The sequence below is a fragment of the Archocentrus centrarchus genome, chromosome 12 (genome assembly GCF_007364275.1).
Source record: "Archocentrus centrarchus isolate MPI-CPG fArcCen1 chromosome 12, fArcCen1, whole genome shotgun sequence".
Taxonomy (NCBI): Eukaryota; Metazoa; Chordata; class Actinopteri; order Cichliformes; family Cichlidae; genus Archocentrus; species Archocentrus centrarchus.
In genome coordinates, this window is record NC_044357.1 from 18,794,263 (window position 1) to 18,816,993 (window position 22,731).

General features: G+C 38.9%; 1 protein-coding gene across 1 annotated transcript in view; it reads left to right on the top strand.

Moving 5' to 3' along the window:
* Nucleotides 1–22,731, top strand: part of cntfr (ciliary neurotrophic factor receptor) — a 222,741-nt gene that overhangs the window by 172,655 nt on the left and 27,355 nt on the right. Inside the window, exons 5-7 of the mRNA XM_030742634.1 lie at nt 11,442–11,559; nt 12,448–12,614; nt 19,257–19,420. Of these exons, the coding sequence (XP_030598494.1) occupies nt 11,442–11,559; nt 12,448–12,614; nt 19,257–19,420 (449 nt within the window). The remainder of the gene's footprint in view (nt 1–11,441; nt 11,560–12,447; nt 12,615–19,256; nt 19,421–22,731) is intronic.

The window sequence follows — 22,731 nt, forward strand, 5'->3', positions numbered from 1 at the left end:
AAATCATAATTTCAATCATAATTTTTAAAATCTTTTTAAAAAAAAAATGCTTAGCTATACCCCCCCCCCCCCCCCTTCTACCCCCCCCCCCCCCCCCCCCCCCCCCCCCCCCCCCCCCCTTCTACCCCCCCCCCCCCCCCCCACCCCCACCCCCCTACCCCCCCCCCCCCCCCCCCCCCCCCCCCCCCACACACACACACACACACACAACACACACACACACACACACACCATGTCTTCTACCCCCCCTGGTGCTGCATTCCAGTGCCCAGTGTCAATGAGAAGAAACTGCCACATTACATGGCTGTTTGTTCCCTTGTACACTCGCCTGCAATGCTTTTAAGACTGGTCAGCGTGAATGTGTGTGTGTGTGTGTGTGTGTGTGTGTGTGTGTGTGTGTGTGTACGTGTACGCGCACGTGCGTGCCATCCTGTCAGATTGCCTAATCATTAGCATTACTTAGAACTGACAGCAAGAGGAAGGAACAATAAGTGTCATTTATCCTCTTTTTTCCTCTCTCTTGCCCACTCACTTTCTTTCTTTTCTTTCTCTTTCTATTTGTGTATGTTTTTTTTCTCTGTTCCTTGCTTTTAATCTCTGACACCCCCCCATGACCCGCCTGTCTCCCTCTCTCTGTCCGCCACACACTCAACAGTTCCCATAGAGAATCTACATTTCTCAGTAAAACAAAACAGAATAAAATGAAAATGAAATTAAGAATTCACATTGAGCATTGCTCAGCAGTACAGCTCCATTAAAAAACAAACAAACAAACAAACAAACAAAAAAGAGTTTGGATCTAACCCCAGAATGCCATCTCCAGTGTAGTTATAATCTCCAGCTATGATTTCCAAACTATATACTGGCATCTGGCATCCAAAATGCCAAGGTGGGAACAATCTTTTTACGCAATATTTTAATGCAAATGTATGACTGAAACTTCTTTGGATTTCTTTAAAGAATTAATCAGTTCAAGGCTTTATATATACCCAAAAAACTATTCTGTTTTAGGATATATAGAAGAGATATAGTCAGGCATCTTTGCACTTTAAGTTACAACAATTTGAGAAGAAAACAAGTGTCTTAGGGAAGGAAAATTCTCCTATTCAGTGTTGTATGTTAGTATTTATAGTCTCTGATTTCTTCTCAAACTTTTCCATTTGGTAATATCATAAAATCTGCTTGGAGACAAACAAAAAAAGGAAAATCAAATTAACTTTACCCCATCACTCTGACTCAGGGTTGAGCTCAAAACTCAAGGTGTGTGTGAATGTGTGTGTGTGTGCATGTGTGTGCATGTGTGTGTGTGTGTGTGTGTGTGTGCTTCCCCGCTGCTGACTCCAAACAGCACTCAGAGGAATGAGGATAGGTGTGATAAGAGCATCCTGTTGTGGTTGTGCTTTTGCCAAAATGCGCCTGTGGGAATGAGATCACTGTTTGTTTTTTTCACTGAACCATGTAGACTGACTCCTGCTTGCTTTATTGCCTTAATTTATCCTTCCTCCCTGCTGGTTCTTGCCTCCAGAACTGGAAGGTTTTGGACATTTTATCTCTGGGATAAAGCAGCTGAATTTTATGATTATGTTCTCGAGTCTCTGGAGAAGGACATGTTAGAGTACGCCACACTGTCACTTCCTTTCCATGCTTTGACGAGTAATAAATCACACTTGTGATGCACAGTGACCAGGTCTGAGCAGAAGTGGATTTAAGAACTGTTAAGGGAAAAGGTCACATCGAATTTTGACATCTGCACAAAATCCGATGTGAAATATATCCCTTTAGACAGCTTCAGAATTCAGAATAACTCTGCATTGCTGATGTTACTATAATTTGTATCATTTTCTTTCTTCACAGTAGTTTTGTGTTACGTTCCAAAAATGAGGCCAAGCCATCTTTGTAACGGGCAACATTTCATAAGACTTGCAGAGCATTATTAAACTCTTCTGCTGCTTTGGCCTTTTGTTACATTTTTTGTTACATTATCCACAATTTTAATTTATTTAAAAAAAAAAGCCTTGAAAATTAATTGAATTAGTTTCCAGTAGCAGAATTGATGAAAAATTCAATCCAATCATATAATCATAATATGATTACCACTGAATAATCTCAGCCATTGACTTTTGGCCAATATGAGCCTTTTTTTTTTTTTTTTTTTCTTTTCTAGCAGGACCTTCAGATCCAGAGTAAAGCTACCTGGATGATCCGGCATGTATTTTCAATCCTTGTTTTCTCTTATTAAAGTATACTGTTTATACCTCTACAAAATAACATGTTACGGATACTCTTTCACATTCACTAACTGACACATGCAGTACTGAGAAAACGCAGACAGTACTTGTTTCTTTTTGAAGTTTTGCAGGCACTTATACTCTTGCTGACATTGCCAAGAGCTGAAATCTTCCAGCTTGGCTGACAGGGAGCCTGGGTTAGATCGGCTTGTGCACAGCTGGTGTAGGAGGACCTGATTGAAACCATGTAGCTTAAAGTCTCTGAGCAAACATTCCATTAGAATAGCATTACAGTATTAGTATGAATCACTGTTATTCTGCAGTAGCCCAAGATGTGGTTGCATAAAATGCTCCATCTCTTTAGTTCTATGGTTGTGTACTGCATGTGCATTCTAGCCTGCTATTTTTGCTTTAAGGTACTCACAGTTCGTGCAGCTGCCTGTTTGACCTTTTTCTACCAGTTTATGTGTGTAAAGGTTTCTCACTGAGCAGAATGAGTCTTTGTGCCTCCATAGTAATGTGACACCTTTCATAACTCCATAAAGAGAGCGTGGTTTATGTAAAAAGACAGCACAGTGGGCTCCAGCACAAAGCTGCTGGCTGAATTAACAATGATGGCCCCAAGCTTTACAGGCCAGACACTTTTGATTTCTCTTCATCTCCCTGCCTGTCTTCCTGTGTATCTGTCTGTCTGTCTAGCTTTGAATCTGACAGCTAAATTTAAAGGGAGTCAGCTGTTTCGATTCAGACATCAGCTATTTGGGTGTTACCTGCCTCTCTCATCCCTCTCTCTGGAAGTCACGGCAGTTAGCTGTTTGAGCGTTTGGCAGAGTGACACCTCTGATTGGTCAATCCCAGGTTGTCACTCATTACACCATCATGGATACATCAGCTAAGAGGCAATTGTCACAGCGGTGACAGGGCCTCTGGCTATTATTGCTGTAGTGACACAGAGCTTTACCTCTTAGTGTGACTAGAGACATCTCAACTCAAGTGCTTTACTGCACTCAAATTTTGGCTTTGCACACTAAAAGGTTACCTGTAAGTAAGATGCTGCAGTGAAACCATTTGAGTGGTCGATAAGACTAGAAAAGTGCTATATAAATGCAGCTCTTTTACCATTTACCTACTGCTTGGTGTGAACAGTTTTTTTCAGTGATGTAATAGAAATCTCTTCTTCATTTCTAGCATTATGTCATCCTTTTTCTTTATCTGCAGCTTCCTCTAAATGTCCAACCATCCATGTTGTGTTCTCTTACTTTGCTCTTCACATTGAGTTAAGCAATTGAAAGTGCTGCTGAAATTATTATTAAATTAATACTGAGACAAAAAAACAAACATACATAGCATGTTCATATTTTACGCTAAAGTAACAAAAAGAGCTTCATAGAAAGTTTTAGAAATTACACTAATCAAATAGGGTATGAGCAAGGGAAGAACAGCTGAAAATAAGAAGTATCCTATCCATTTCGCACTTAAAAAGGAAGAATTATGAGTATTGTGATGCCTAAATTTGTGTCATCCTGTCATATGTATAATTTGACATGCAGCTGGGCTCAATTCCCTGCTAGGCAAATTGTTTGTTGTGCTGCGGTGGCCCTGACAAAAGCAATCGTTAACTAGATCCTGCTCCGAGGTATTCAGCCACTGGGATAAAACGATGAATTTCTCTTTGGTTAAGTATGAGAAAAAAAACAAATACCCACATCTTTTTTCTCTCTTTTTTCCCATTTATTTTTACTGTTTTTGTTTCATTCATTGGTCCCCGCAATGCCAAACCTTTGCTGTGGACGCTGTGCACTAGCTGAAAATAACTGGGGCAAAAAAAAAAAAAAAAAAAAAAAGGTCCAGGCATGTGAGACTACAGCTTGAAAAGTTGAAAATCCAAGTTTCACTAAGAAGATTACTTTTAAATGAACAAATCACTCATGAATGGCACCATGCTGTTTCTCAACTTTCCTGGCAATCTTCACTGCACTTTCAAAATAAATAATAATGAAATATGGCCAGAATTATGTAGTATGAAAGGAATCCACAGGCTCTCATAAGCATCTGTATTTAAGGCTGCAAGTTTGTGCAGAGTTCTGAGGCAAGTCAGGAACACTCAGCGGACCAAGTGATGCACAAATAAAATAAGATCATGTATCATGTAGTGAGTGAATGTATTAAGTGCTGTGTATTGATTGTTTAAGTGAGTATGCAGTCATGAAACCTGTCCTGTCACATTATAGCATCAACAACCCTGCTCAAAAGACATTTTGTTCTCTGAGAAAGAAAACTGTTGACAAGAAGAGATTTTGTTTTCAGGTGTGAAGCTTCTTGAGAATTATGTTCCCGTGAAATTCAAGATGTTATTCCTGAGCTTTGAGCAAGATTTGTGATGTCAGTTGGCTAAGTGAGTGTGCGTGTGCTTCAGTGGGAGTGAGAGACTGGCTGCAGGGTATTTAAGTGTTCAGGTATAATGGTTGTCTCCTGTGTCTGACCTTCAGAGCTGCAGAGGTCAGTGCAGCCCTTTCACCACCTCTGTGCCTTTTTTAGTCCTTTTTAAAAGGTATTCTAGTTTATTACAGCTTGTGTATCGTGGTTAGACATCTGTTTCAATTATTTTATATTAGCCGTTATCAGAGCTTCATTAGTGATCAGTGAATATGAAGAAATCTTACTTTAAGTAAAAGAAAAGTGTTATTTAAGAAATAAATTTGTGTCCCTTATCAACTCCTGATGCGCTCATAAGGTATCCATCCTCTTTTCACTCATTCATCCCTCACACACGGCTGTTTCCAATTGGCTCATAGACATTCCTGGAATGCCAAGGCATCATTGTGCTGTGCAGTGTGTGCGTATATGTGTGGGCATGCACACCCGCTGCCCCTCTATTCACTCACTCATGTTAAGAAACAGCTCTAAACCAGGGGACTGCTGAGAGAGAAAGAGTGGATGGAAGGATGAGAACAAAGATGGATACAGACGGAAGGTAGAAAAGAAGCAAGAAACAGAAAAGAGAGCTCAGTGTGCACATAATCTGGGTGATTGTGTGAACTAGACTTAAAGTCCTGTTTAATGAAATAGCGCCACAATAAGTGCACACACTTGCAAAATGCGCACAAGTACTTGCTTGCTTTTGTTAGTGTTTCCTTTTTTTAAATACATTTGTTCGTGCGATTGCTGAAAGCACATGATGCTCGAATGACTCTTGATATTGCATGTGTGTTTGATTTGACATACTATTTAATGTTTGCCCATGAGCATGTAGTGAACATTTGTGGGTTCGGTAATATCTGATGAAACTAGTAAAACCTTTATCCCCTTATAACCTAAGCTGGCTACAAGTGTGCTGACTGATACAATGAATGCTGTTAAGTTTCATGCAGTTTTGCCACTAGGGGGAGAAATAGTAAAATTGCTTAAAGTTGCTGCTACAATATTATAAATGGTGAAAATGTGGTTCCACTTTCCACTGTAGAAGGGATGATTGAGCCCTGACTCTACCAGTCTGTGTGCTGAAGTATGTGAAGTGCGTGGATGCTAGACAGCGCTTAAGCATAGATAAAAGCAAAAGCATGAATGTGTCTGATTGGGTGAATGGGACTTTGAGTGAATGAGCACTTTGAGTGCGCAACTGAGTAGAAAGGCACTATATAAGAGCCACTTACCGTTTGCTTTCAAAATGTCAACCGAGTCAAGATTATGAACAGCCACCTTCAGCAGTTGCAAGCAAGCCATCAGCAATCACATTGCAGTTTCTTCAGGAATTGTACGTTCTAGTTTTAAATTTTGAGATCTAGAAGTTTTCAAAGACTCCAAAAAATGCCTTTGACTAAAAATGTGTACATGTAACCACTTAAAAGGAAACTAAACTGTTTACTAGTGGGTTGGAGATACTTTTTAAAATGTGCTAATCATAACTTCAGGCACACACAAACTTTTACTGGCACACACAAGTGCACATACAACACAGACAAACTCTATTTTTTATACTCCCATATTGTTGTGATTATGTATGCATAAAATTGCATATCCTCATTGCGCAGACGCAAATAGCAGTCACATGCACACCCGGCTGTCCATGCACAATTTATCATAGCTTTGGAATGACAGTTAAAAATATTACACCACAATTACATTACCCTTAGCCAAGACAGCTGGTCTGGACAAAAAGGCACCACAGAGTCTCTATGACTTTGTTCTACAGTTTTATTTACATTTCTTTTTCTCCCGTGACACATGACTAAGCTAATCTAAAATGCAGTGAGCCTGGCATTGGCAGGCTGACTCAAGCAGAGACCAAAGCCATCTGCCTAAACAAGTTATCCCATTCAGAGTGGCACAGACTCCAAGAGAATATAGTTCTTTCCAACAGGATTTCTAAAAATGTGATTTTTGAACTGAAAGAGAATTTAGACAGATGGATGGATAGGTAGTTGAATAGTTGGATTCGGTAGCTATTGTAACAACATTGGTTTCTAGTTTGTCAAATTGATTCCAGGAAAGCAAAAATGGAATCAGGGAAAACATGATCAGGGTGTCTGACCTAGGAAGACTGATAAAGTTGCAATTTTGTGTTTTTGTCAGGCCCATAAACTGTAATGTTTATTATTAAGTGAATGAATGGAGAAATTGCAAAAAGGGAAGAAAATGCATTCATCGTTGTTGTCATAGCAGGAGAATCCACTGCGAACACATGGACACACACTGCACAAAATGAAATGAATGTGGCATGCATATGAACACAAACACAAAGCAACAGGGAGGCTACCAACACAACCAAATAGCATTTACTACAGTGTCTGCAGCCTAGCAACCAGGCAACTGGATGTCATTGTCCCTCATCGCATTTCTGTGTTTGTGTGAGTGCTCCTGTGACAAAAAAACCTCTTTTGCAAGATGTAGAATTTTTGTGCGACAGGTTTATAATAGTGGCAGAGAAGAAGAGAGAGTATGGGGAGAGAGAAACAACAACAAAGCTTATTGGCTGCTTGTCGATGTAATGAAAAACCTACAGGAAACAATAATCAAGTTTCTCTGAGACTGACATCAGCTCACTGTTAAAACTTTAATTAGGTAATCCAATCCAGTCAAAATAGGAACTCTATATTGATTTATGGGTTTAGTACTTTGGCTCCCAATTGTTCTCAGTTTTTAAGCACAATTTTTACTTAATATTATTAATAACTAATGGGGTTACCTTCCAAGAACAAATCTGTATGCATTTCCTCAACCTATTTCCATTAAAAAGTAACCTTACTTGCGTATGCACACATGTGGTGTGTGGTTCATGAGGCTAACAAAAAGCACCTTCAGAAACACGATTGATTTAGCAATTCAAACGAGATGATGAAAGCACACTAATTCAAATCACATTTATTCATGAGCGGTGTCCTGTGTGCCATTGGCTCAGGTTATATGTCACAGAGTGGTTCACATAAAAAATGACAACCTGCACAATGTAATTTTAATATCAATTATTGTTTTATTTGCTTTAATATTTATACTGTCTTTGTTCTACAGGTGTGTGATCTCTTGCTCTTTTAACTCTGTTTTTATGAGATTCATTGAAAGCTTTTGATGTTGTAATATTACTAGAGAAATTGCAGCAGCTCTTTGTGAATGCGCATACATATATGTTGCATGTGTTTTTTTGTTTGTTTGTTTGTTTGTTTTTTAAGTGCACATTAGTATACTATGATGAGAGAATGCTGTCTTGTGTCATCTCCTCTACATTTTCATGTGCTGCCCCTTTATCTTTGAGCTGTTTCTTCTTTACTTCCACCCATGTCAATCCATTTTTTCCCCCTTTCATCCTTCCCCCTCATGTCCTCATTTCCCCTTCTGCCACTGTTCTATTACAGACCCTGTTTCTTCCATCTGTTTTTAATTACATTGCCATTAAATGTAATGATAATAACAATTTGTTTTAACAATCTTCCAGATTTAAATAGAAGGGCTCGAACCACAAGTATTAAATGTTGGCTTAACAGTTCACATTTCAGTGAACCTGGAACTTAAAATTTGAGCCCGTGGTTGGGGCGCTTTAGCAACTGATAAAGTAAAATAATGCACATTTTATCGATACGAATTTAACAAAAAATATCTTTCATTAGATCAAATAACAGAAATGGCTCCAACAGCCTCTCTGTGTTAGCTCTGCAACAGACAGGAAACCTGTCCAGGGTGTACTCCGCTTCATGCGCTAGGATAGCTGGGATGGCCCTTAGCTATTGTGGATGGATAGATGGTTGAGATAGCTTTCTCCCTCCTGACAAGCCACACCTCAGCCCCCTTTCAAGAACCCTGCAGTAGGAACTGCCCTTTCAAGGTGTCTCAGTGGTAGTTTGATTGGCACCACTCACAAGTGGGAAACTGAACTAAATTAAAGGAACAAACACTCCAGAGTTCAAACAAACCATTACAAACATGGCTGGCATGAGCACACACACTTTTGCTCATCTTCTTTACACCTGGTCTCCCTTACAATCTGCACAATTTCTGCCTTTCAACTTTCCTCTTGCTGCTTCTCTTTTCTCTAGCAGAGTAGCGGCTGTGTTTGAGATTTTACAGGTTCTTAAAATGCAGTTTTCACTGATTATGGATGATGAATGAAAACAGCCCCAATTCTGTGTGTGTGTGCGTGTGGTGTGTGTGTGTGGTGTGTTGTGTGTGTGTGTTGTGTGTGTTGTGTCACCCCGTGTCGACAATAGTGTGTGGTGATATCCTTGTGTTTAACATTGTGTTTCACGACTTTGACTGAAACTCTCAGATGAGAAGCCAATGATTGAGATGGCCCCAATTAGTCTCCACGATTAATTGAGTGTGATTGGATTGTCGTCCATGGCACCTCATCATTAGACGTTATTGACAGGCTAATTAGTTGCCTTGGTGACCGTTTAAACACAGTTGATTGGTGTGACAGTGAAATGACCCCACTGCAGCCAGGCACGCATATGTCTTGCTTGTGGGTGTGTGAGCGTATATGTGTTTGACCGAATACACCTTGAGGGAGATGTTCAAGGGAATTTACAATGATGTTGCAGTGTCACAATTACAAATTTGGAAAAACTGAAACAGGCACTTCTAGATTATTTAAAATGCATACTATTACAGTTATTATTATTTTATTTTTATAATCGCAAAGCCATAATAAGTGCACAGCCAGAGAGAGAAAGTGCTGAGATATCAAGAAAAACAAGGGAAAAGTGTTTTTTTTTTGTTTTTTTTGTTTTTTTTCTGAAACCACTGCCACAGATTAATTACATCTACTCAGTAATTATAAGTGGTGAGAAAAACACAGTGGATAAATCACTCACAACCAAAAGTGGTGCTCACAGTTGATAGAGTCACTTTGCATCTTTCTTCTGACCCAGGAAATGCCTGCCACTGATGAGCTATCAAGACATTTCCATTTATTTCATCAGCACTGTGACTATTATTTAAATCACTGCAAAGAGTGATCTAGACTTATCTAGCTCTGTGCAAAGGTTTTAGACATTTTAGATGTTCAGCTGAGAGGTTTAGCTGTAGGAAGACTTATGATTGATCCCAAATTCATTCTGCAGGGTGATGCAATCGGCCCAAGCATACAGTCAGAGTCCTAAATAACTGTTTTCACTAAAGACAAGAACAAACAGTCCTGCAGATGGTACTGTATCAGTCCCACAGAGCTTCAGTGTAACTAGAATAGGCACTATTTTGTTGTCAAGCCAGTCATACTGGAAATTTAGATGTAGATTTTATTATTTAATAATTTTCTTAAAGTACTAGCTAATTAACTTTAAATAATGTTTTCAGTAACTGTACATAGTGCTGAAAACATATTAAAGCAAAATGACCGTTAAAAAAAAACTGAATGCACTTTTTGTTCTAAATTGAAAGACAGCTCTGTACACCATTCCAACATAAATCATTTCAATAACTATTTCCCCCAAAGTTTGTTTCTAAACATTATCAAGATGCTGCTGTTTGAAATATTCTATTTCTGCCCACATTATTCCAAGCAGGTAATGAGCCATCTTTTCAACATCGATCTGTGTAATTAGCCTCTTTTTTTTCTGACCATACCCAGGAAGCCATGGGCTAAAAAAACATACAGTGGTTCTTCATAGGCTTCTCTACTGGGCAGCTCTGTATGTCTGCACAGATCAGGTTAATGGCTCTTAAAGAGACCTTTAAGACACAAGTCCAAAGAAAGAAATTGTTTGATTTCAGATCATTATTTTAATCAATGACTTTATCTGTCTTATCCAATATTTAATACAAACCCCATAATCTGAATAACCTCTGGATACCACTTCATGAGGCAGAAAGAAATGAAAAGTCCAAAATTATAAATATAAATTGGTTTAGTGAACGAGCTCTGTCCATGCACTGTATTAGAGATAGCAAAGGTAAAAGACTGAAAAGTTGTGGGGAGAGTGAGGGAGTGGCAGATGAGTACATGCTTGGATAACTGTGAAAAAGAACCCTAATCTCAGAGGAGGTTAGAGCTGGTGTAACATCACGTTTTCTTGCCAACCTCTTTTATTCTTGTTTTGCTCTACCACTTCAATATCCTCCATGTCTCGGCACAGCATAAACACCACCACCCGACACCAATCCCCCTACCACCCAATCCCTGCTGCTTCATTTTTCCATAATTCAATTTACTCCATAAACCCAAAATTCTTACAAATAAGAAAATAAATCCCTCTAATTTTTCAGTCACAGTAGTGAGTGTCACTGACACACTGAATTAAATCAAATGTTAAACCTGACCCAAAACACTGATTGAAGGTATAAAAAAAAAAAAAAATCACTTTTAATTTTGCCTGAGATTAAGTTTATAGAAAACCCATCCTCTAAAACCTTGAAAAAAAAAACCCATTTGTGTCATTTTAATTAAACCTTTATTAAATTTTAATTTGTGTTATTAAATATTTAAATATAGTACACAACAGCAACTAAATAAATTAAAACCTATCAAAAAATATGCCAGAAACATGGCTTAATTTCAACTGAGTAGCAGTAGCATTTTTAATTAAACGTTTGATCATAAAGAAGTTATGCAATAAGGTAATGTGTAAGGCACAGCTGTATTGCATTTAAAGATTGTAATATGCATTAATCTAATTGTGATCCCTCCTCTTGGTATGTTTCTTTTCATGGCTGCCTCAAATGTCTACCTGAAGACATTAGTTAACCACCTTCCCCTCTCTTCTCTCCTGTTTATTGTCTCTGTAGTTCCCCCTCGGGAGCCTACTGTCACCTGTAGGTCCAACACCTACCCCAAAGGTTTTTACTGCAGCTGGCACCAGCAGCATTCAACATACATCCCCACTACCTTTGAAGTAGACGTACAGTAAGTTCATATGTTGTGTGTACCAGTGTTTCGGGATGAAGCCTGTGGATTTTGGAACATTATTTTATTAATTTTTGCCATTATAATAATATAATAGTAAGAGTGATTTATATTATTATTTTGTTTTTCTTAGTCCAACAAGAGCAAACATTCCTTGGTTGTCTGGACGGGTTTAACAGTTTAGTAGGGATCTGTCTCTGTCGAGTTCTCTTGGAAACTCCCAGAGTCCCACAGCTAACACCATGGCAGGTGCTTTCATTAAAGCTGTAACTTAATATTATTCTCTTTGAATAAAGATGAGTGGTGCATATCTAAAAAGACTCATACTGTAGACAGATTAACATGTCTTTGGTGTCCAGGTAGGCCACAGAGTAGCATGCAACCAGTGTACTACTGAATTATGCCTAATTCGACATTTATATGCCATCATCCTCAAATCTTCTTAGCATCTTTTGTGTTAAGCATCCATGTATTCTTTAAAGAGGACTGTATCACTCATTCAGTCTTTAACCTGCAACTGTTTTACCATCCATCCAGTTCAGGGTCGTAGGAAGCTGGAGTCTATCCCAGGTGTCATAGGGCACCCTGCACAAGTTGCCAATCTGTCGCAAGGCTAGCACATAAAGGCAGATAACCGTTCACACTCACATTCACAACTGCTATCAATTTGCAAAAAAAAATTTACCAATAGTAAAACAGGCTTTGTCTATGTAAAAAGTGTCATCAACACTTTTACTATTAACACCTAGGAAGCCATGGGCTTCCAATTTAGATGGTTAAACCCCAGACTGTATTTCTGCATTCCCACGTTAGTCTGTAGGAATTCCATTTAAGCAGAAAACATGCAACAGCTGTCCCTTTTTCCTGCTCTCACTGTTTTCTCTTCAGATATAATCAGCGTTCACTGGAAGTGATGAAAGACTCGGTCCACAAGAACCGATGCCATGTACGCTTCCCAGAGGTCTTCTCCAGCATCCCCTACAAAGTTAATGTAACAGCAATCAATGCCTTGGGGAAAGCTTCCACCACTGTCTCCTTTGAAGAGTCCAATATAGGTACGACATGTCTTTGTGTTATGGTTTTTACTGTATGTTCTGCTTTGTGGTCTGTGTCTTGTTCTCTTTTCGTATTCCTTCCCTCTGTTGTGTCTGAAAGCACTCACAAGGTCTCGCGTGTTGACCAAATGTGATTCAAAATGAATTACAGGCTTTTCACTGCAGTTACACAGTGAAGAAACACTTACGTCTTCCTATTAAGTTTTTGCTCCAATTAAAGGGTTCCATTTAGGCTCTGAATTCAAAGAGTTTCAATGGAACCCACACTGACATTTTGAAAATCTTATAAGTATTTGCTCCTAAATCATTCAGCTTGCAAAACATTACCACTTTTCATTAAAATCATTATCTGCACATAGTTCAGGGACAAATCAGATTTTTTTTCCCCACAAAGATTGACAGGTATTTGGCAAAGGAAAAACAGAACTAAAATGTAGAGTGTGAAAGGCATTTCTTTGAGTATGCCAACCACTGAGCAATGTTAATGCATTGTTTGCCCACAGATGACTGATTTCATTCACTTCTGGTTCCCTTTGGAGATTTGTTGCACACACAGCAATGCTTGGTGCCAGGAAGACATAGAAAATTGAAATTTCAATGGCCAAATAAATGTCACCCAGCTGATAGGGGAGAGTGTGCAGCTTTTTTTTTTCTTTAACCAACAGCACAGTCCATTAGTGAGAACCCACTGACTGCGCACCCGTGTCATTACCAAAGGCACCAGATAATAAACAATCGACCTCTGAACCTTTTCTGCAGCAAACAGTGTTTAATTGAGGTTTGGACAGGATGTGACAGTCACAAATCAATGGTCTGGTTTCCCCACTTTCCCTCAGCCAAAACACCATCTGCTATATCAGCACATTTTAGTCAGTTTTAATCTAAAAAAAAAAAAAAATCAGCCATAAATGTCCTCCGTTGGCTGATTTTTTTCTTTCAATTAAAATCTTCATGATTACGTGGCAAGCAGTTTAAAATGAAGTTTCGATTCTGAGGTTTTTCTTCAGTTAGTCTATCGAAGGCCACATAATAACAGCAACACACTCTTGAATTCACAAGCAGCTCTGACTGGAAAGCAGTGAAGAGGAGAAATTCATTTTAAAGAAGGAATGAAGAGTAGTTTGATAGATAAGGGAAGTGCTGCCAGCAGTCCTCAGCTCTATTGCATTGCTTAGGGTGATATGGGTGTGCATGGTGCATAAACACACACAGACACCAATGGGGCTGTGAGCGATTGTGTGGAGTGCCGGTTGAGAGGGTTAGGTATTGAAAAAGAAAGAGAGAGAGACAGAAAAGAAAGGCTGCATGTGTGTGTGTGTGTGTGTGTGTGTGTTGTGTGTGTGTGTGTGTACACATAAGTAACCAATGAGGTAGTGACATGCTCTGCCAGGCCCCGGACACGGGACTCATGAAAATGCTAATGGTAGACGGATTAGTGCTTTGGCTGTGGAAATATCCCTCAACTATTGGTGATAGAAAAAATACCCCACTGCAAAATACCATTTAACTCTTCCTTCTCTCATTTCCTTTAAAGCCATCTTGTACTTTGCAGTTCTTTTCCTGCATTTCCTTCCTCCTTTAATTCCTTGATCCCTGTGTTCTCTGCTTTGCTCTCTCCTTCTCTTTTGCTGTTATTGGACAATATTTGTGTTTTTAAGGCTAAAAACTTACTAACTTGTATTTTGCTGACAGCCACATATAACTAGGTAATACTGTAGCTTTACATACTCTGGTCTGATTAAACTAAAGGTTGCTTCTTTTGAACTGTAGATTTCTGTGCAATCACTTGCTTTCCCTCCAGGATAACTGATACAGCTGTCATTGATCCCAAAGAGAGGCAAAATCATATGGAAACTTTTTGTCGTTGACACTAGAAAACAAGCCCAAGTTTGCAAAGTTGCTAGTTGAAAGGCCAGAACTTCTAACAAAGTATGTTTTGAAACGTACCCCTCCTGTCTCTCCTCACCTCATCTGCTCTTGCGTTCCTGCATTGTTAAAAGTCTTTCTTATGCCATTCTACGATGTAAGTCACATTCATTTTCAGGGACAACGAGGCAGATCGTAAATAAATAAAACAATTTCATGCTTCCTGGTTCACTTCTGAATTCTGAGCGGGAGTAAGACGATTCTCAACTGTCCTTGTTCATCCGACCAAAGCTGGGATGGAATTAGATGAGATGAGATGTGTGTGCTTGCGTGTGTGTCCCTACATGTGCGTGCTGTGGGTGAAGTTACAAAGAGAACCCTCAAGGAAGCTCCACACTCATCAAATGATAACTTAAAGCTTTCTAGTGCCAAGCTGATCAAACGCTAACTGATCTCGCCTAACTTTAAAGGCTTCTGCAGTTAAAGTATTTTCACTTACAACAAAGAACTTTTTTTTTCTGGCAGTTCTGACAGCAGCCCACCTGAGCACCTGCTGTCATTCAGCTTTACTACATTACTCATCCAATGAGATAAAAGACAATGTGTTGTAACCTAATTCCGACAGGTCAGAGTAGCTACAGCAGCTTTTCAACTGAAATTATTTGTTACCTGTGTCATGCTTTGAATAATTCCTTTTAAAAAGGGGAGTCATCATTCAGGTGTATTAATGTGATAGTTTGTGGGGGTTACAGTAGCCAGCCAGGTGCCAGAAGTAACCAGTCAAAGTAGATTTCAGTCAGTAACAGTAAACAGATTAAAGGGAACAGGCAAAGGTTTCAAGATTGTGTTCTCCAAATTATCAAGTTTGACCCCCTTTTTGTCTTCAGAACTCTTCTTGGCAAGGATTTAACACGGTGTTGGAAATGTTCCTCAGAGTTTTTTGTTCATATTGACATGAAAGCATCACACAGTTGCTGCTGACTTGTTGGCTGCACATCCATAATGTAAATCTCCTGTTTCACTGCATCCCAAAGGTGCTCTGTTATATTGAGGTCTGGTGACTGTGGAGGCCATTTGAGTAAAGCAAACTTGTTGTCATGTTCAAGAAATCAGTTTGAGATGATTTGAGATTTGTGACAAGGTGTGTTACCCTGCGTACGCTGTGGTCATGGAGGGATGGACATCCTCAGCAACAGTACTCAGGTAGACAATGCTCAGTTAGTACCGAGGGGCCCTGAGGGGTGTACAAGAAATGTTCCCCACACCATTACACCACCAGCAGGAGCCTAAACTGTTGATTTAAGGTAGGATGGATCCATGCTTTCATGTTTAGGCCAAATTCCAAGCCTACCATCCAGTGGTCACAACAGAAACCAAGTGTCATCAGACCAGGCAACTTGTTTCCAATCTTCTCTTGTCCAATTTTGGTGAGTCACTGCAAATTGTAGCACTAGTTTTCTGTTTTTAGCTGACAGGAGTGGCACCCAGTTCAGGATTCGGCACATTGTGCATTTAGAGATGCCCTTCTGGATGTCTTGGCTGTAACTAGTGGTTATTTGAGTTACTGTTGCCTTCCCATCGACTCGAAGCATTCTGGTCATTTTCCTCTTACCTCAACACAACAAGGCATTTTTGCCCAGATAACTGATGCTCGCTGGATACTTTGTTTTTTTGGACCTTCTGTTTGTTTGTTTTCTTCTCTGTAATCCCTACAGATGGTTTGTTGGGAAAATCTCAGTAGATTATTTCTGTGGTTTCTGAAATACCCAGACCAGACCATCTGGTACTGTACCAGCAACCATGCCACATTCAAAGTCACTTAAATCACCTTTCTTCCTCATTCTGATGCTCAGTTTGAACTTTGGCAGGTCATCTTACCATGTCTACATGCATTAATGAGCAGCTGTACAGGTGTACTTGATGGAGAGGCTGGTGAGTGTAGGTACATCTACCTATTTTCAAATAACTTACAAACACAACAGATGAATCCTCAACACAAGTGGGAGATTGCTGTATCCCAATTTGACAGCTGTTAATTTGGGGGTATCTGACAAATGCTGCCATTGACTATCTTTATTACAACTGTGTATGGCACTACTATTTTACCATAGCAGTGATTTCCTTGCACAGAAGAGGCTGTTGAGTAATGATTATGCATGTAATTGTTATTGTGCTGTATAAAGTAAAAATTAGTGAAACTGATTAGTGCTGGTTGTTTTCTTTTGGTTCTGGCAGAAGCATCTTTATGGAATTCCACTCGCAGAAAAAGCAAACAATTATACTGCAATATGAATTTATATTGTATGAAAGCAACACAAAATTTTACTTAAGTCTCTTTGTAGTTTTGAACAAGTAAGGCAGCAGCTTGTGCTTAAGCTTCTGGCTTTATTGCTCGGGTGCAATCAGTCCATTCACTAATTAAAAACCAGGCTACTTTCAAAAATGAGATTTTTATTTGGGGCTTCATTTTGAAAACTCTCAACTGTCATTAAACCTCAGACTAGATTCAATGATCAATGTGCAAGATAACACTGCAGATCGATTTTCCTATTTGCGCAAGTGTGCTGCTAGTCGATGTCATCCAGCACATCAGTGAATTGATGTCCAGATTTTGTTCTTTCTGAAAAGCCTCTGTATTTGGAGAAAAAATGGGCTACACCATTCGGTGAGGGAATAGACACATGATAATAGTGTTAGAATCACTAAATCAGAGTTTCAGAAAAAGCCTCAAGATGCATGCATGCAGAAGTAAAATAGCATTTGTAGAATTTTTAAAAATTTTTATGCCTAAATGGACCGTAGTGAATCTGTGTGTCAGATAAACTTTCAGCAGCTTTTTTGTGTCTTCCTCTGCCTACACCATTTTCCTTTCTTCAGCAGATAGTGGACTTTATGTTGTAAATACAGTTAGGGGAAAAATCTGATTGTTATGTTATAGTGTACCAACAAAAGGAGGAAGTGGCTGCAGTGACTGTGCAATATGAGACTGAAACAAAGACAGAGGGACAGTAATGTGGACACATATGAAAGAATAAAGCTATGGTAGGTTTTCAGGCCATGCATGGACATATGCAACAATGGGGTGTCATAAAATTGAACGGTTATGATCACATGCAGCATTCTTTCTTCCTTTCTTTTTATTTATGTTGCTACATCTTTTAATATTTGCCATGGCATTGTTCATTTTATCTTCATACTTATTCTGGTCATGTGTCTGACTTTTTTTTTTTTATTTTGTATTAGCATTAGCACAATTCTAAATCTGCATGTGTATTGGTCAGTAATGTCCAAACTTACATTGTCTCGGCAGATTTCACATCCTTCTTTTAAGTGTGAATCCTTTCTTTCTTTTATCTCTATTATAAAAAGCAGCTCTTTGTCAGGCCCCAGTTGCTATCACAGAGGTCATCAAGTGAAGGATGTGTTCATTACTCATGCAACACAAAGCTAATAGTATATGTTTCAGGTCAGATGGATACTTTAAAAACCTAAGGGACGCCCCACCCAGACATATTTCTTGCTGTTTTGTTCTGTGCTTGCACATGTTTTTCCTCTATTAGGTGCTGCTGAACAAAGAGAATTTATTCTCTCTGGTCTCCACTGACTTTACATTGCTCTCACTTTGCCAGAATGCAATTTTCTTTTTTTGTTTGTGTGTGTGCTTCTCTATTTTATATTTTTACACAAGTACTTGAAAGTCACAAACAGATTGCTAACATCTCTTTCTCATGGGAGAAGTATGTGTCAGTAACTGTTTGTCTTTCATATTTTTTTACTCATTAATTGTCTGCTGCCTGTTTATGAGTCTTTATATGCATGCATTGCTTTTTATCCACGGTGCTTTTATCCTCTGCTACCGCCTGTGTGTTATCAGACATTGAGATTATTACCATGCTTATCCATTTGCTTGAGTACTATGTGTGCGTCTACATAGGAAAGGGTTTCATGTAGCTTAAGTGGCAGGCCGGTGTGTTCCCTTGTGGGAGTGATCTAACAAAGACTGGGTCATTCAATATCATCTGAAAAGCTTTCAATTGAATTCTCTCAATCTCTCTGTCTTGGTGTGTTTCTCGGTGGACAGGTATTCAGACACACATGCCTTTTCATTGGGGAGTGACGGCTTCTCGTCTTCTGCCTTGCCACAGTTACCACAGACATTTTTCAGCTGAAATCATTTTTTTCAAAACTTTTTTTTTTTTTTCCAGTTCAGCCTTATCCCAGGTCATTTTTTTTTCCACCTTAGAATACATTGCAAACTGAAGACAATTCTAAGAACAGTGGTAATAGTAACATTAATTTGACCCCTTTATTGTGTCATGCAGGAGATAGATTTTGAAAAAAATTATTTTCTAAATGATGTATTAGAGGCTGGAAGATCCTGACGTCAGTCTTCTGTTCAGTGGCTGCTTCCATTACACCATCCCTGTCTGTCTTTTCCCTTGCCAGATGTTTCAAAACCCTCACTTTTCATTGCAGGCTTTTCTTTGTACAGATGTCTGTTGTGCAACCAGTGTAGCAGGGGTCTGGTGAACATTCATATTTGTCGTTCTCTACTTTGACATTTCATGCATTGACCTTGTGAGTGCAGCCACTTACTGTTGACCACTGCTTGACTTGAAATAACTGTGAGAAATTTTGTTTTCTTTTTCTAAAATTAAAAATTGTACAATTATCCAAAAAAGTATCACTGAAGTCTCTAAAGTAGTAAGTAAATGCTCCGCATAATGAGTGACCTTAATATGCCCCTTTAACTAACTGTTTATACCCACCTTACAGTAAAACCAGACCCCCCGGAGCGTGTGACCGCACCCCCGATCCGTTTCAACCCTCGGAGGCTGGAGGTATCCTGGCACAGCCCTGCTACCTGGCCTGACATAGACACCTTCCCTTTAAAGTACTTCCTTCGATATCGGCCACTCATCCGAGAGCAGTGGCAACATGTGAGTACTTTTGGTACTAGTGTTTACAACACCCAAACAATTAGTTGCAATTTGAACTACAATGTGACATATTATTATGCCATTTTGAAAAAGGTTTTATCCAGTGGAGCAAAGAAAATAAGATTTAAATCATAACAGTAGCAAAAACTAATGTAACTTAGAAATGCACATGCCAAAAACAAAACAGGTTGTAAATGGTCGGAACAGTTTTTTCAGAAAGTTTTCTCAATGTCTGCAAGTCAATACTGAGATACAACATGTTAATTATTAAGTATTTGACCTGAAACACAGAATTGGTGCGCTAAAGAAAAAGGCTCTCGGAAATTGCAGCTAGAGTTTCAACTCATCACAAAAATCCTTTAAAGCAGGGTGAATTGTCTCGGCACACTATAATGTTATTTTACCAAGAAATGCTTATTTATCCTCCACTTTTATTGAAACATGGGGATAAGCCTCTTCTTTTTTCCATATGAGATCAATAGTATTGCCCAGGGTAAACTGAACATTTAAAAGTCAAAAATGGTAATAAAAAAAGTCCCTGTCAAAAGATGCCTCTGAGAACTGTTACTGAATATTAGGAAAAATTGGAGTTTGATCCCTGGTCAGACAGACACAATTGTTTGGCCGCTTTGGTGTGTGTTACTGTATCTGAGTATTTTTTGTGGGTTCAGTTCCCTGAGGGTGCTGTACAGTAAAAGCATATGTGTCCACTATAGGATTCCTGGGATGAAAGCTCTGTCTACCAAGGTCTAACATTACAGGGTTATTAACATGTCAATGGTTTGCTAAGGTGTTGTTCCAAGAGCTTGAGTTACAGAGCCTGACATAGAATCACACATGCACACACACACACACACACACACACACACACACACACACACACACACACACACACACACACACACACACACACAAACACACACACACACACACACACAGGAATTATAAACCAATACACTTTTTTTTTCTCTTGCGCTGTTCATCACTTCTGTCCTTCACACCTTCTTAAGTCGCTGTCTTTGTGTTGCCATATCCTTCCGTTTCCCACCTTTTCACTATCTTTTAACTTTCTTTGCTTTGCATCACTGTGGAAAAGTTTATCTGCTAGTATTACTCTTCAAGTAAACAGAGTTTTGTCAAGGTTGTAGTTCTGTATGTAAATCTAAAGCATTTTGTTTAGAGTCATTTCTTGATGGTGGTTTAGATGTATTCAGGCTTCAAACAGACCGTGTGGTTTTTAAGAAAGGGGAGAAAAAAACAAAGAACTGCAAAGCTGAACTGAAGATGCCAACAAACACTCCAGGCGTCCTGTATTAAACTCTCCCTCTGATAAGCTGGCTTAAAGACCCCTCAACAATGAACAGAAAGTCTAAATAATTGCTCTGCTGAACAATTAATTTGAGCAATTAGAGCAAACGGTTTAATGTTTTGAATGAGTCATCAAGTACAAGAATTGCCAAGTCCCTGCTTCTCAAATGTTAGGATTTGTTCGGTTTTGTATAATTGACTGCCAGATTGCTTTTAGGTTTTAGGTAACATAATAGGAATGTAGTTTTCTAGCAGTTCAAAGACTAGAATGTTCACATGAGCAGAACCAATTCATTTAGTTCTTAACACATCTCTCACATCCTTGCAAACACATAGAAGTGTTATCAGTCAAACTATAGAATGTGTTTTTGTTACATCTTTGTACAAATCTTCATTGACACAATCGTACGTATGAAGGCAGAGTGTTATTTTATAAACACGTTGACATCCAGTCGCTTCCTGCTGCTCTGTAGTTAGAATAAAGCCTCAGATCTTTGTGGTTCCAGCTGATGATTAAACCTGACACACACACTCAAAGTTTTTCTTCTCCTCCTCGCCACTAATCAATCAATATGTGAACCGGCGCATGACCTGAAAGTTGGGAAACCTTGAGTCAATATTTGGATTGGGTAAGGACACATAATTTGGAAATTGCATAAAGAGTCGACAACAGCTGAAAACTGCAAGGTTTTCCGTTTTTGCGGCGTTCTTTGATGAATGTTATTGCGGTCATGGTTTTTATTTTTGTAGTCGTTAGTGTGGTTTTCTGAAGGGGAAATTCCGACACCGTCACCTCTGGACTTGTGAGCACTTTATGGCTGTGCTTCTGGCTCCTTTTGATAAGCGTCAGTTAACAGTGTTGGCACTGTTCTCAGTCACACAGAAAGTGTGCCATCTGTTAACAGATATTTTGGTCTTTGTGTGCAAAATTTGTATTTGTATTATTCGCCTAATCTCTCCACTAACTGTTAAGATTATGCCACTTCATTTAATATTTTAGGAGATATCATTGTCATTTATAAATTCAAGGGATTTGCCTCAACTTCTGCATAACCTTCTACAGTTCCAATATTTTTACCAATTCTAATACTCTGGCATTGTAGTAACTGGCATTAGTATAAGTAATTTCTGTTGTGAATATTTTTTTCTTTCTTGATTACTCTCATAACCATCTTGATTGAAGCATAGTAAGCATGGCAGACAAAACTTCTTTAAAATAATTTTAAATGCCACTTTATACAAGTTAACCTACTACTTCTTCTGCTGCTGCTGCTGCTGCTGCTGCTGCTGCTAACATATTCGCAAGGGGTCGCCACAGCAGATGGATGATTTGGCACATATATTTACACCAGATGCCCTTCCTTACACAGCCCTCCCAGGGACTTGTCTCTTTCCACACTTGAACCAGGGATCTTTCTACATTTTAACTAATACATTATGGAGACATATTATTTGCAAGTTAATCAGTCTCCTTTTTTTTTTTTTTTTTTTTTTTTGTGACAACACCACATCGTTGCAAAGATTTAAAAAAAAAAAACAACCAAACAAAACTGAATCAACATCTGTATTATCAGGCAAAATTTGATTATTTTTTGTAATGGCAGCTTTTAGCTGGCTAGTGCCATTGTTGAGGATGAGTTAATGGATTTAAAACTATCAAGCTGTGACATAAATCAATAAGTGAAGTTTAACGAGGCTGCCAAAATAAAATACACTGTTTACTGGCCCCCATATATATATATATATATATATATATATATGATTAATTATAGCATCAGAAGTTGAATGCAACTTGAAGCAGCTAGTGCTGTGTAGGAATTCACCTTTAATGTGGTTGGACAGCAGAGCTGGGTGCGAATGGCTTTCACATGTTATATTTTGAAATGTGTTTTCAGTCAGAAATGAAAGCAGTGCTGTGATCAGACGGAGCTTTAGAAGAAACCATCCATCGTCCTGAAGAATGAAGGGATGACTGGCCCAGATAGGTAGAGTGATGGAGAGTC